This window comes from Pongo abelii, chromosome 3, assembly GCF_028885655.2.
Source record: "Pongo abelii isolate AG06213 chromosome 3, NHGRI_mPonAbe1-v2.0_pri, whole genome shotgun sequence".
NCBI classification, from domain to species: domain Eukaryota; kingdom Metazoa; phylum Chordata; class Mammalia; order Primates; family Hominidae; genus Pongo; species Pongo abelii.
This window is the reverse complement of record NC_071988.2, coordinates 167,647,335-167,660,792: the sequence shown is the minus strand read 5'-3', so window position 1 is coordinate 167,660,792 and position 13,458 is coordinate 167,647,335. Positions and strand designations below refer to the sequence as shown.

The 13,458-nt window shown below is 41.5% G+C and overlaps 1 protein-coding gene across 6 annotated transcripts in view; it reads left to right on the top strand.

The window, feature by feature from the left end:
* Positions 1-13,458, top strand: part of ZNF827 (zinc finger protein 827) — a 175,053-nt gene that overhangs the window by 77,713 nt on the left and 83,882 nt on the right. For all 6 annotated transcript variants that reach the window (XM_024246183.3, XM_054554539.2, XM_054554538.2 and 3 more), the window contains one exon: positions 11,495-11,734. In XM_024246183.3, the coding sequence (XP_024101951.2) occupies positions 11,495-11,734 (240 nt within the window). The remainder of the gene's footprint in view (positions 1-11,494; positions 11,735-13,458) is intronic.

The window sequence follows — 13,458 nt, the reverse complement described above, 5'->3', positions numbered from 1 at the left end:
GTACATGCTGGTCTCATAGACCTACCCCTTGAGAAGGGAATCCTCATTGCTAAGTAGCTTATCTGCTGCCAAGTGGCCGGGTCACCCACTGGGCAAGGGCTCTACTGCGTGGTGGGGCAGGGGCTACTCAGCGCATCTGTGCACCGCACTGGAAGATGCATATAGTCTGGGAGTGATGGACCCTTTCCATTGGGCAGGGGAGTGTCCATATTAGCCCAAGAATGGAAACTTTCACAAAGAGAATTATTTTTCTCTTATGGCTTTTAGGATTCTTACAGAAAGACAAATTATTTAAAAGTGTTTCCCCGCTATCAAGCTGTAAGGGCCTGTGGTATTCTTTCTGAAGGGATCTTTGTCTTCCCTTCTAATAATTCTTCTCTTTACTCCACCCATGTATGTGTTTTTCCCATTTTAAGCCATCCTGAGTTTGTGCTGTGAGTTGATTTACTTCCTTTTTTCTAACTACGGGATAGCAGCTGGATTCAAGCACATTTCCTGGTTTCCTGTGGCTTGCCATATGCTTGTATCACTTATCTCCACAGCTGGAGAGAGGAGGGAAGGTTATAGAATTTATGCGCGACCCATCACATTTTATCTTAGGTACCAAATCAGATGGCGAGGGTCACTGTTTAAAGAATAAATTATGAACTTGTTTCTTTACTTCCTACTACTACCATCCTTTTCCCCATAAACCCACCCTTGCCCTAAACATATGTACACACTTCCCCTGTTTTTGCTACCAGAAATTCTTCCTGCTATTTTGAGGTAGAGGGCGTTTATGGGGACAGCCTTACAGAGCTCCCTGTGGTCCACATGCGTGTTTCCAAAGGTGCATTAAGAGCCCCTCCCCTCGAGAGAGATAGAGGCCCTCAATAGAACCAAGGATTACTGAGAACAAGAGGTGAAATTGCACTGATTTGTGGACCTGATTATATGAGTGGGATCTCTTGCCTCTGCACATTCAAATATTGGTAAGAACCTTCACTTGGAAATCAGCCATGTTTATTTAGCCATCATATTGGGTAATATGTAAGTAATACTTTTTTTAGAACTTTTTTTCCGAAGAGCTGTGAAGAAGAAAGAAGAAAGCTGGGGACTAGGAAGATAGTTTCATCAGGACAGAATTACACGTTTAATCAGGACAAATCTTTTCAATTACTTCTGCTAGACCCCACTACATTTTGCACCCCGTTTATCCTATCATACTGTTTAAAATATTTTCTTCCAAAACATTGTTCAGACTAGAAAGCTCTTCCTGCCTGACGTTCAGCTCTCCCAGAGACACCCAGGGCTGGGATATCAGTCCTGTGTGTAACTGTGAGTGTTCAGTGACTAGGGAGGGCCTCACTATCCAGTGTAAGGGTTGTGTCCTCTTCCCCCTGCCATCTGGTTGGCTGTTCCTGGCTCTTCAGCACCTGCTCTAGAGAGGACGCGAGAACCAGAGAGAGGAAGGGAAATTAAAATGAGTCGCTTACACTATTTGAAAGTAGCTTTGATTTAAAAAGCATTTGGAAAAGAATGTTGAAACACAGCCAGAATACATCAGGGGAATATCCATGCACTCTGTATCTCCAGAAACTATGGGGAAGTGAGAGCCCGGAGGGAACATTATCTACTAGCGGGAGGTCCCATCCCACAGTCCAATGACTCCCACAGGCATGGAGCTAGGGACGGTGCCCTATCAAAAACAGGGACTCACTTATTATTGGCTGTTGTGAAGATTTCTTGGGGGTTTAAATGAACCCTATATTTCTCATCCTACCTTTCCATTTCTTTGTGACCTCCTTCCTTTTTGTTTTATTTCACTTATTCTTTCATTCAGCAGATATTTATTGAGCTGCTACCATTTTCCAAGCCCTGTTTGGGCACTAAGGATACAAAAGTGAATAAGGACCTCACCTGCATGGAGCCTACATTCCCTTCCCACCCCATCTATTGCTACCATATCTTACTCCTGGTATTGCCTGGGTTCTGGTCTCTGTTATTATCTGATTATCCACTCTCTGCATGTTTATCAGCCCTTCCCTGCCTGCTGGGAACATTGACCAACAGGAGTGAAGTGGTCACGGCTTCTCAGCAGTGATATCCTTGCAACAGATTCATTATTATTTATATTAGCAATATTTGTAGATTAATATTACTAGTATCTACTAGTGTTATATACTAGTGCATATTAATAACATGTAGCACCACATAAGAAAAGCATGTTAAATTTGTCTGCATATACTGAACCCCTTTGACCCTCTGGACGTGGAAAATACTTGAAAAATTGACAAACTCTCAGGTATTAAAATAAAACTTCTTTTGCTCCTTTCCCTCCTTGGGCATTAAGGAATCCCTCTGTGCATAAAGCAATGGCCAACCCATCAGTTGACAGAGATGGCCTTTGGTTTTTGGTAATTTTTCATGGTGGCAGGGATTCTACTGAATCTTTCAGAAGTTGTTTATTTTTTCATCATTTTTCTTTTTCTTTTTTCTTTTTTTGAGACAGGGTCTCTCTCTGTCACCCAGGCTGGAGTGTAGTGGCACGATTACAACTCACTACAACCACAAACTCCTGGCCTCAAGCTATCCTCCCACCTCAGCCTCCCAAGTAGCTGGGACTACAGGCATGTGCCACCAAGCCCAGCTAATTTTTTTATTTTTATCTTTTGTAGAGACTGGATCTCACTATGTAACCCAGGCTATTCTTGAACTCCTAACCTCAAGCAGTCCTCCCACTTTGCCCTCCCAAAGCACTGGGATTACAGGTGTGAGCTACTGTGCCTGGCCAGAATTTGTATATTTAGATTTTTATGTTTTAGAGGGGATTTCTAGACTGATTTTAATGTACCGTCTCATTTTGAAAAATATCTTTATTAAAAGTGATCCTCCTGCCTCAGCCTCCCAAAGGGCTGGGATTATAGGCATGTACCATTGCCAGGAATCCTGTTTAGAACCCACATGCACACACACACACACACACACACTCTCACACATGCACACACACCAGCACTCTGGTTCATGGAAGGATATATAAAGGCCTATTATTCACAACAGATAAGGATGGACAGGGCTTAGATTTATTAAATGGCAAAGGATAATAATGTTAAATAGCTTTAAGGTTAGATCAGATACTTTAATTGACCCTTTCCATTTTTTTCTTTTTTCTGCCTTTTTGATATGAGACAAGAAAAGTATATTCTGGACATTAGATGAAAAATAGGTTAATTTTTTTAAAATGAGATCATTTGGAATGTTACCAAATGGCATATATACAGTTCAAATGTACCTCTTTAGCTAATTTCTAGTGAAATTATTAAATGAAAAGAAAACAAGATGATTGGGAGAGGTTTTACATGTAACACTAGGACACTCAAAGTTCAACAGATAATGACTGAGCCACCCCACATCATCTGCTGGGCTGCCAAAGCTAATCTCTCTGAGCTCCCAGCGACTGAAGGACTTTAATTTTGATTTTGATTTGGACAAAAGTGAAATTGAGTGCAGAATTTATTATGTTTGAGGGACATATTCTGATATCTGGTCACCAGAATCAAGTTAAAAACTCATACTGCAGGTGTGGGCATACTGTTGTGGCCAGTCTGAAAACATTTGCAGATATCCAACTGAGTTAGCTCAGTCGAGGACCTGTTGCATTGATAACTGGTGTAGAGGACACAAGACTAATTTAAAAATCTACGTAAGAGTAAAGCAACAAGTGCTTTGATCTTGTAGAAAATGATATGTTTCATGTACCCCAGAAAGAAATTCCAAGTCTCACTAACTCTTTTTTACCTGTAGAGTTTGAGCTCAGCATTTTTAAGACATGTTTGTTCTTTGCAAATTCAAAACAGTTAGCAAAATAGAATACCTGGTGCTTCTCAGGTGTTTTTCTAAAATTGACTCTAAGTTGATCCCCTGCTCACCTCTGTCTACTTAATTATGAATTCTAATTTGCATAGCTAATTCTAAAGACATTTGTTAATTTTCCTTCCTAAATTTCCAGGTATTATACTGATATAGAGGGAAAATGTTGGTTACTTTATGATTTTGATGATAAAATTTAAGAAATCAATTCTGATAAAATACCTTTCAAATTGTTTTAGTAATAAGTGTGTGTGTGTGTGTGTGTGTGTGTGTGTGTGTGCATGAGAGAGAAAGGAGGAGTCATACAGAAAATCCTAGTTCTATCATTTTAAACAAAATTCTTCTAATGTTTAGGCTACTGTAAAGATTGGTGTCACCACCAGAAAAGAGTATTTAATTCAATTAATTAATGAATTAATTAAAGAATTAATTTGACGCAGATTTTTTATCATCTTCATCATAGACATTGGCTTGGTCTCATGGTTTGCTCAGTTTTCCCTGCACTATTCTGAGTGAAATGTGGGGGGTGTGTGTGTGTACTGGAGGAGGTCATTGTATGGTTTTCTGTTGAAAGCTACCATTCTTGAAGTTTCTTATATATTGAGGATAACTAAAGGAAAATGTGCCCACTACTGTTTTCTTTTATGGAGAAAGAGTCCCCTCTTTTTCCCCAGGAACAGATGGCCAGTTTGTCGAAGAGGGAGAGCAGGCCTGGGAGCAGGCTTGCATCGCCTCTCTCTGGGGTGTGGCAGCACCCATGGGCAAGCCCCAGTATTGGAGTTCACTCCTCAGAGCAGGAATGGGGAGCTTTTCCCCACCAAGGGCCACACTGTAGAGAAAAATGAATTTTAATATATAACTTCCCATGGAGAAGAAGCATATAATAAGCCGATCCTTTATAGAACATAAAACTTGTCTTGGCCGGGGGCATGGCAGCTCACGCCTGTAATCCCAGCACTTTGGGGGACCAAGAGGGCAGATCACCTGAGGTCGGGAGTTTGAGACCAGCCTGACCAACATGGAGAAACCCTGTCTCTACTAAAAATACAAAAAATTAGCTGTGCGTGGTGGTGCATGCCTGTAATCCCAGCTACTCGGGAGCCTGAGGCAGGAGAATTGCTTGAACCCAGGAAGTGGAGGTTGTAGTGAGCCAAGGTTGCGCCATTGCACTCCAGCCTGGGCAACAAGAGAGAAATTCTGTCTCAAAAAAAAAAAAAAAAAAAAAAACTTGTCTCAATCGACTTGTGATTCTGTTTTGTGATACAGAGGGAGACACAGTGTAGGGTAAAAAAGCCAAAAGAGAGAATAACATTCAGCATCTAAGCATTGGGTTCTTAATTCTCATAACGAGGATGGAGATACAAGGTATCTCCATTGCACTGGGTACCTACCTGCAGTCACAGGGTGAGGGGATGGCTTCAGGGCCTGAGGCTGCCTCACTTACACATTGCTTCTCTCTAAGAAGGAGAAGCCAAACACGTAATTTCAGACTTCTGTGGAATAAACATTTCCTTTCTGCTCCATCCTTGGCCTCCACTCCAGTAGATCTGGGGCTTAACCATTCTCTGAGCAACCAAGAAAACCCAGCCCAATTCTTCATTCCATTCTTCATTTGCCCTTTTTGAAAGGGCAAAAAGAGAAGGCAAAGGGAGCAGGCATCTTGCCTTTATCAGATGCCAGCGGGTGCCAGGCCCAAGATAAAGATGTTACCATGGGATCTCATTTCTGGGTCCTGATCATTTGTTTCACTTCATTGGTCCTTTTGGTCTGCACTCTTGTTCACAAAGTTTTAAGTAATGATCAATCCTAAGACCTGCAGGAATCAAATTTCATGTGTAGAAGGTGTTTGCCCATCCAAGACCTTTGTATCTTTGAGGCTCATAAGTTGGAGATGAAAGATTTTTGATTTATCCCATTGAAAAGCCTATCACTCTAGAAAGTGAATGGTGTCAGCATGGCATAGTTGGCCGTGCTTTTAGAGGCTCTTTTAAGCTTCTTGTTCTACAATACTAGTTCCAAATCATGATAGCATGCAGTCGAGAGGGAATGACCAATTGATATTGTTTATATCAGTGCCATTTCCAGTGTTCCACCCTTTCATATTTTGTTGTAATCTGTAGCATGTATGAGTGTTTGCAGCAGATTGAGGGCCCAGGAAGGGAGGATAACATTACACACCACCGTGTGCCACACCTCAGGTGATGCATGGAGCAAACATAGCATTAAACTTGCTCAATGCACCATGCCCTGTGCTGTCTTAGGGATATCCGAAAGATGAACAAGAACTAAGCACTCCCCTGAGAGCTCAGTGCAGAGGGGAAATGAATCTGTACAAAATAATTGCTGTCTAAGACATCACAATATTTATAAGGTACAAACACTCTAGATATAGAAAAGATGAGGGACAGAGTGCCACTCGAGGAAGATTACAGGAAGGCTGCTCACAGAGGGGACATCCGAATAGGGTTTTGAAGTTTAAATAGGGTTTTATTAGGATATTTGGGAAGGAAAGAGCACATAACAAAAGACAACGCAAGGAGCAGCATGCTCTGTTCAAGCAACTGGAATATTTCAGTATTGCAGGAGCACAAAGTCACATGGAGGAGTGCTCAGAGATGAGGTAGGGAGGGTAGGGCTGAGGCTTTCTGTGGGACAGAGAAGGAATCGTTGGACAGGTGGAGGAACCCAAGGGCAAGAAGGTAGAGCGCAGGAAGCTCATGTGGCACCTGCATAGCCTCCTGCTTCTCTCCTGGCTTCCATGCCACCACACCAGGTGGGACTATTCCCTCTCTATCTCTTTTCCTTGCTCTTTTCTTCCTCCTCCTCTTAAGGGTAGGTAATAACAGTTCCACCCCGTCCACTGCCCTCTGCTCACTCTCTTTTGCAGACCTCACTCTGTCCCATGAATTCAGATGACTTCCCATCTCCGTGTCACAAATGTCCTTCCCTTCCCACCTGTAAGCCATCACAACCTCCACTTCCTGTGGGAAACTTGAATACTTAGGCAACACAGAACTTCTTCTCCTGAATTTCTCCTCGGCCCAACTTTGGTAGTTTCCTTACTTCTAGTAAGGAAGACTTCCAAACTCCTAGTTTGGAAGATAAAAAATATTGTCTTCCAAACCTTAGAGACTTACAATTCATAGGCTTTTGTTTTCATCTCACCTGCCTCTCACCCAGTTCCTGTATAAGTTTCATCCATAATTTCTCTCACATTTGTTTCTTCACTTTTTTTTAATTGAGACTTTTTTTTTAATTGCTCTATTGCCCAGGCTGGAGTGTAATGGTGCAATCAGGGCTCACTGCAGCCTCGACCTCCCAGGATCAGATGATCCTCCCACCTCATCTTCCCAAATAGCTGGGACTACAGGCATGTGCCACCACACTCAGCTAATTTTGTACTTTTTTATGATACAGGGTTTTGCTATGTTGCCCAGGCTGGTCTCCAAACTCCTGGGTTCATGCAATCCATACACCTCAGCCTCCTGAAGTACTGGGATTACAGACCCAGCCTGTCTTTTCATTCTTAATTCAGACTACAGTCAGCCACCAAGTCCTTCTCGTTCAACCTCTGAAATATCTTGTAGTTTTTTTTTGTTTTTTTGTGGGTTGTTTGTTTGTTTTTTGTTTTGAGACAGAGTCTCCTTCTATTGCCCAGGCTGGAGTGAAGTAGCACAATCATAGCTCCTTGCAGCCTTGAAGTCCCTGGGTCAATAGATCCTCCCACCTCAGCCTCCTGAGTGGCTGAGACTATGGGCACACCACCACACCAGCAGCAACAATATATAGACCACCTGGGATAAAATGACTATTTGTCCTATTATTTTGGGAAGAGATTCTAAAAGGATTCACATTGTGTGTGTACAGGAAAGAGTAAAATCCTGGATGTGTAGACATGTCCCTGGGTATGGGAGACAAAGCTAAGAGATAGTAGAAATGATTAATTCAACCATTGTTATGTTAGAACACTTCAGGCAAAAAGAAGAGAGCTGGCCTGGGGACCAAGTGAGGTATGTAACAGAAACCAGTGTTGCCAGGTCAGCCTGTCCAGGAACCTGGCTGAGATGGCGATTGATACTAGGCCTAGGCTAGAAATGAAAGGAGCTTTTTCTTTCTTCTTTGTCTTGTGTGGTGATTGAACTTTTTTTGGAGCAAAAACTAGAATGCGGCAAAAACTTTAGAGCCGTGGTTTTCAACCAGGGTGGTTTTGCCCTTCCTTTCCCCAAGAAAATTTGGTAACATCTGCAGTCATGTTTGGTTGTTAAAACTAGAGGATGGACCCCAGTATGGTGGCTTGCGCAGGTAGCCCCAGCTTCTCCGGAGGCTGAAGCAGGAGGGTTGCTTGAGGCCAGGAATTTGAGACTGCAGTGTGCTATGACCACACCTGTGAATAGCTGCTGCACTCCAGCCTAGGCAACATAGTGAGACCTCCATCTCTTAAAAAAAAAAAAAAAAAAAAAAGCTAGAGGATAATGCTACTGGTATCTAGTGGGTAGAGAGACCAAGGATGTTGCTAAATATCCTACAATGTGCAATATAGTCCCCCACAACAAAGATTATCCAGCCCCAAATGTCAGTAGTACCAAGGTTGAGAAATCCTGCTTGAAAAGAAAAGCCAAGAAAACACTTGGCAATAATGCTGTTGCATGGAAGAGAAGGGACTATGATATTTACTGTATTATTTGTCCATTGTTTCACTTGCCCATTGAGATGTTAGTTTGAAAACTCCTCTCCCTGAGTCTGGAATCTGTCAAGTAAATTAAGAAGGTCAAAGGCTTTTTATCAGTGATCAGTGTTTTGTGCATTCTTGAAAGGGCAAGGGTTGTCATAAGAAAGAACAGAAAGCACTTCATGTAAATCATACTTGATGTGATCCCAGGAAGCTTTTAAAAACTAATTTCATTAAATTTAGTGATGCAAATAGCCAGGTGATTTTTTATTCCATGGTCAAAGCTAGGGAAATGAGGCAGGGTGATATGAGGTGTGAGGAGAAGATAAATAACAGAGCTTCTTTCTGGCTTTGCTTTTTATAGTGTCAAGATTTTTTTAAATGAAGTGAATCCCTTTGTATTTGTCCTAGTATTCTTTTGTGTTTGTCCCCAGGCCTTAGAATGACTTCCCAGTGCAAGATTCAGAGGCATCATTATGTACCTATGACACTGACCCCACTGTTTATTTTCCAAATATTAGGTACTTTGGGGAAGCATGATGAGGGAAGCTGTGTTGTGACTGCCCATGAGGGTGGCTGATCTGGCTGGAGGTCAGGATGGCTGTGAGATCACCAGATCCCTAAGGGGCTTGAGGGAGGAAGATCAGTTCTCCGGGAAGAATCAGATGGACTGGAAGTAAAGGCAGACAAGCTAAGCGTGTATCTTGGACAGCTTTCTTCTTCTTCTCTTTTTTTATTTAAAAAATTTTTTTATCATGACTGACTGAATCAGTGAACTTGATTTTTATGAGCTGCTTTGCAGACACGCAGAGAAAAAACAGCTTGGCAGGAGTAGGGAAAGGGGGGAGGGATCTAAAGTAAATACCACACTTGCCTGCAGTTTAGTTGTTGACAAAAAACAGTTTTCCCTGAGAAGCATGTGTAATATGTCAGGAAGAAAAAAGAGCAATTAACACTCTTCTTATGTAAGATCTTATTGATAGCACTGTATTAATTTTAATCATTTAGGTTAAAATGCTCTTCTTTTTTTTAACTACTGGTCAATAAACTATATACATGTATTTGATGTTCACCCATGTCATGCTTTCCAAGGAATGCATAGCTTTTTGGCCCTCCCAGCTTCTAACAATGAGGTTTCCCTGATGACATCTCCTGACTGTCCCACAGATCAGCACTTCCTTTACACTGCTTCTTACTGTTTGTTTTATCTGTGTACCTGTGTATTATCTGTCTATCTACCTATCTATCTATCTATCTATCTGAAGTTTCCTAGGTCTGCTGTAACAAGTTACCACAAAGTTGGAAGCTTGAAACAACAGATATTTATTCTCTCATGGTTCTGGAGGCTAGAAGTCTGAAATCAAAATGTTGGTCTGGCTGCACTCCTTCCAGAGGCGCTAGGGGAAAATCCTGGCTTGCCTCTTGCAGCTTCCAGTGGCTGCAGGGACTCCTTGGTTTGTGGCTGCATCACTCCAGTCTCTGTCTGTTTTCACATGGCCTTTTCCACTGTTTCTATGTCTTGTCCTCTTCTGTGCCTTATTAGGACACTTGTCATTGGATTTGGGACCCACCTAGATAATCCAGGATGATTTCATCTTGAGATTCTTGACTTAATCACATCTGCAAGGATCTTTTTTTCCCAAATAAAGTCACATTCGCATTCACAAGTTCCCATGGTTAGGATGTAGATGTTTCTTTAGGGGACCACAATTCAACCCACTACTCTATCTGTCTGTCTATCATCTATCTGTTCAACTATCAAAATCCTCTCTGTTTTTTGTTTCCCAGTGTGCTGAGTACACACTAGTTCCTAATTGTTATTATTAATTTGAAAATGTGGCCTTATTTTATAGCGACCCAAGTTATTTTCTGGGCTAATTGTCCCACCTTGTTTCAAAGATGTTTTATCATTAACTCTAAGCAATACATGGACATAGACACTCCACCCTTACAAAACAAATATGTGTTTCAGACTAAAGACCCAACATCTAATAGCCACACCTAAATGACACACAGTAAATTTTACCATTATTATAACTTGTAAGATTGCTGTTTTTCTGGGTTTTGCTCCTTGGGCTGCAGTTAACTTCCTGCGTGGTCTTCCATACACCTCCAGCAAGGTGCAAATGTCTCCGTTGAATTGACCCTATTTATCCTTGATTAATGTATGTGCCCTAGAAGAGAGAAAAGCAATTGGTCAGAGCTTTAAAAATAGAGGGAGAGGCCGGGCGCAGTGGCTCCCGCCTGTAATCCCAGCATTTTGGGAGGCCAAGGTGGGCACATCACCTGAGGTCAGGAGTTTAAGGCCAGCCTGGTCAACATGGCAGAACCCCGTCTCTACTAAAAATACAAAAATTAGCCGGATATATTAGCAGGTGCCTGTAGTCCCAGCTACTCGGGAGGCTGAGGCAGGAGAATCTCTTAAACCTGGGAGGTGGAGATTGCAGTGAGCCCACATCGCACCACTGCACTCCAGCCTGGGCAACAAGAGTGAAACTAATTCTCAGATTAAAAAAAAAAAAAAAAAAGCGGGGAAAAAACATAATGTTAAGATGCTTGCTCTTATTAGATTCACTGAATTGAATAAGTTATAACTCAAGAACAGACATTTACCGTGTCCTCTCTCAGTTCTGGAAACAGTGTGGTAGAGAGGAAGGGGCACATGTGGGTGGTGAGAGACCTTGGTCAAGAAACATAGGCTCCAGCTTGCAGGCCAAAGCCTGGCCCTGCTACCATCTGTGGGATCTCAAACAAGCCCCTGAGTCTCTCTGGGCTAAAAAAAATGAAGTTGCCTACCTTTTCAGGTATCAGATGATTGAGCCAATGGTTTTCAAGCTATGATCTAGTGTGCCGCGCACACTTACTTTTCTCTTCCCTGCCACAATCTTCATGTTTTTCTCTGTGATTAGAAACTGGGTCTAGCTTGGAATTAAGAAATGGTGGTGTTTTTGTTTCTCTTCATTCAACTACTTGTAGCGGAAAGCTACAAGGAAACACAGATGGTGAAGATTAAAGAGGAACCCATGGAGGTTGACATCCAGGACTCCCATGTCTCAATATCACCCAGCCGGAATGTTGGCTACAGCACTTTAATCGGGCGAGAGAAAACTGAACCCTTACAGAAGATGCCAGAGGGCAGAGTACCCCCAGAGAGAAACCTCTTCAGTCAGGATATCTCTGTGAAGATGGCTTCCGAGCTCCTCTTTCAACTGTCAGGTATGTTTATGCACGGGAAAATGTCAATAATTGGAAATCATTGAAGGAAAACCTTTCTAACACAGTTTTTTTAAAAAAAAAACAACCTGAATGATAGGATTTTTTTAGACAGAAATCAATTTCATTGCTTTAACATGCATACTGCCACCCAAACTAACAGTTAATAAAGTGTTGCCAAGTAGAATTCCTGCCAAACTTTCCTTAATAAATAGTTAAGAATCACTTGAAATTAAAACTCTATTCAATTCTGCGCAAATGATTCCTGTTGACTGGGCTAAACACCTCACCTCTAATTTTGCTTAGGCAGTTGATCTGATTAACAGCCTTTTTTTTTTAATGTGCAAAAGATAAATTTCAATTTATTCCAACAGTGACTGAATTACTATGACTTCCAAATTAATGTGGTCTGAATTAATGAGGTTTTATTGTATCTTGCCAAAACAACAACAAAACAAAGAAGGGAAAAGCAAAAGATGAAGGTATGAGGACTATTTCCAGCTATAGCCTTAGCAGAACAGTTTCTGTAAACCAACTTTTTGTACTGCACATACTTAGAACTGAAAAGTGCAGTAATTACCAGCTCAGTGAGGTGTCTGGATGAAATAGTTAAGGATCCCAGTACCTAAGTTGTTCCTTTTGTCATCTCTTTCAAGCCGCATACCATTTGTCCCTAACAAATTTAATATGCTTCTATTATTTTGCACATGATTGAGGTTGATGGTATATACATATATAAGATTCGGATAGAAATACATACAAATACCTTGTCCAAAGTCAAGCACTGGCCTACAATATTAAAGTTTATGGATCAATAAAGTCTGTTACTAATGTTCAACAAACTCTGTTTTGTTATGGATAACACATTTAGAGCATCCATTTAATTCTCTCTTAAGGAAGATACCAGGAAAGAGAAAAAAGCTAAAATCCGTCTGTCACCATAATAGTTCACCTTCTCATTGACCTGGCAACACAGCCCATAGCTGTGTAATTATCAGATGGTGCTGAAAATGGTGGCCTCCAGGTCCTCAAACAGGGATGTTATTTGTGCAGATCTCTGCAGTAGCCGAAATCACTAATTCTGTAGACTTAATAGGACACACAGATCTTTGCAAGCTCCAAAACAGGCTACTTTTATTTATCTATTTTTTGAAGGATGAAGCTTATCTAAAAACAATATAACTTTAATAATGATTGAGGAGTTAAAATTTGCAAAAGCGTGACCTGCGTGGTTCTTTTTGGAAAGTCTGTCTCTAAACCGTATGCTGTCGCAGTCTCCTATCAGCTAAAAACTTTGGGTCTGAGAGTTCTCACCCTGGCACTGTCACTGCCTGGGTGACCTCAGACAAGTCATTTAGCCCCGATTTCCTGCTCTCTGAAAGAATACTGGCTGTGAATCCAAATTCACGCTCGTTGTCATTGTTGAGTGGACAGAAAGGAATTGTCCATGCACACATGCAGGCAGTGGCTTCAGACTAGCAGTACAAAGTGTGAGACAGGTGTTGCAAATCTTTGTTTAAATTTTTCCAAAAATCCACAAGATTAAGAGATTTTTATTTGCCCTGCTGTTTAAATCTGAAACTTTTATAGAGTTGGCCAGGTCTTTTCTAGATATTCAAAGAAGCCATTGACAGCTGTGACCATCAGTGTAGGGTCCTCACATTTGAACTGCATTGGGAAGGCCAGAGTTCAACTTTTGTGTTCTTGAAAGCTCATTAAATAATTTC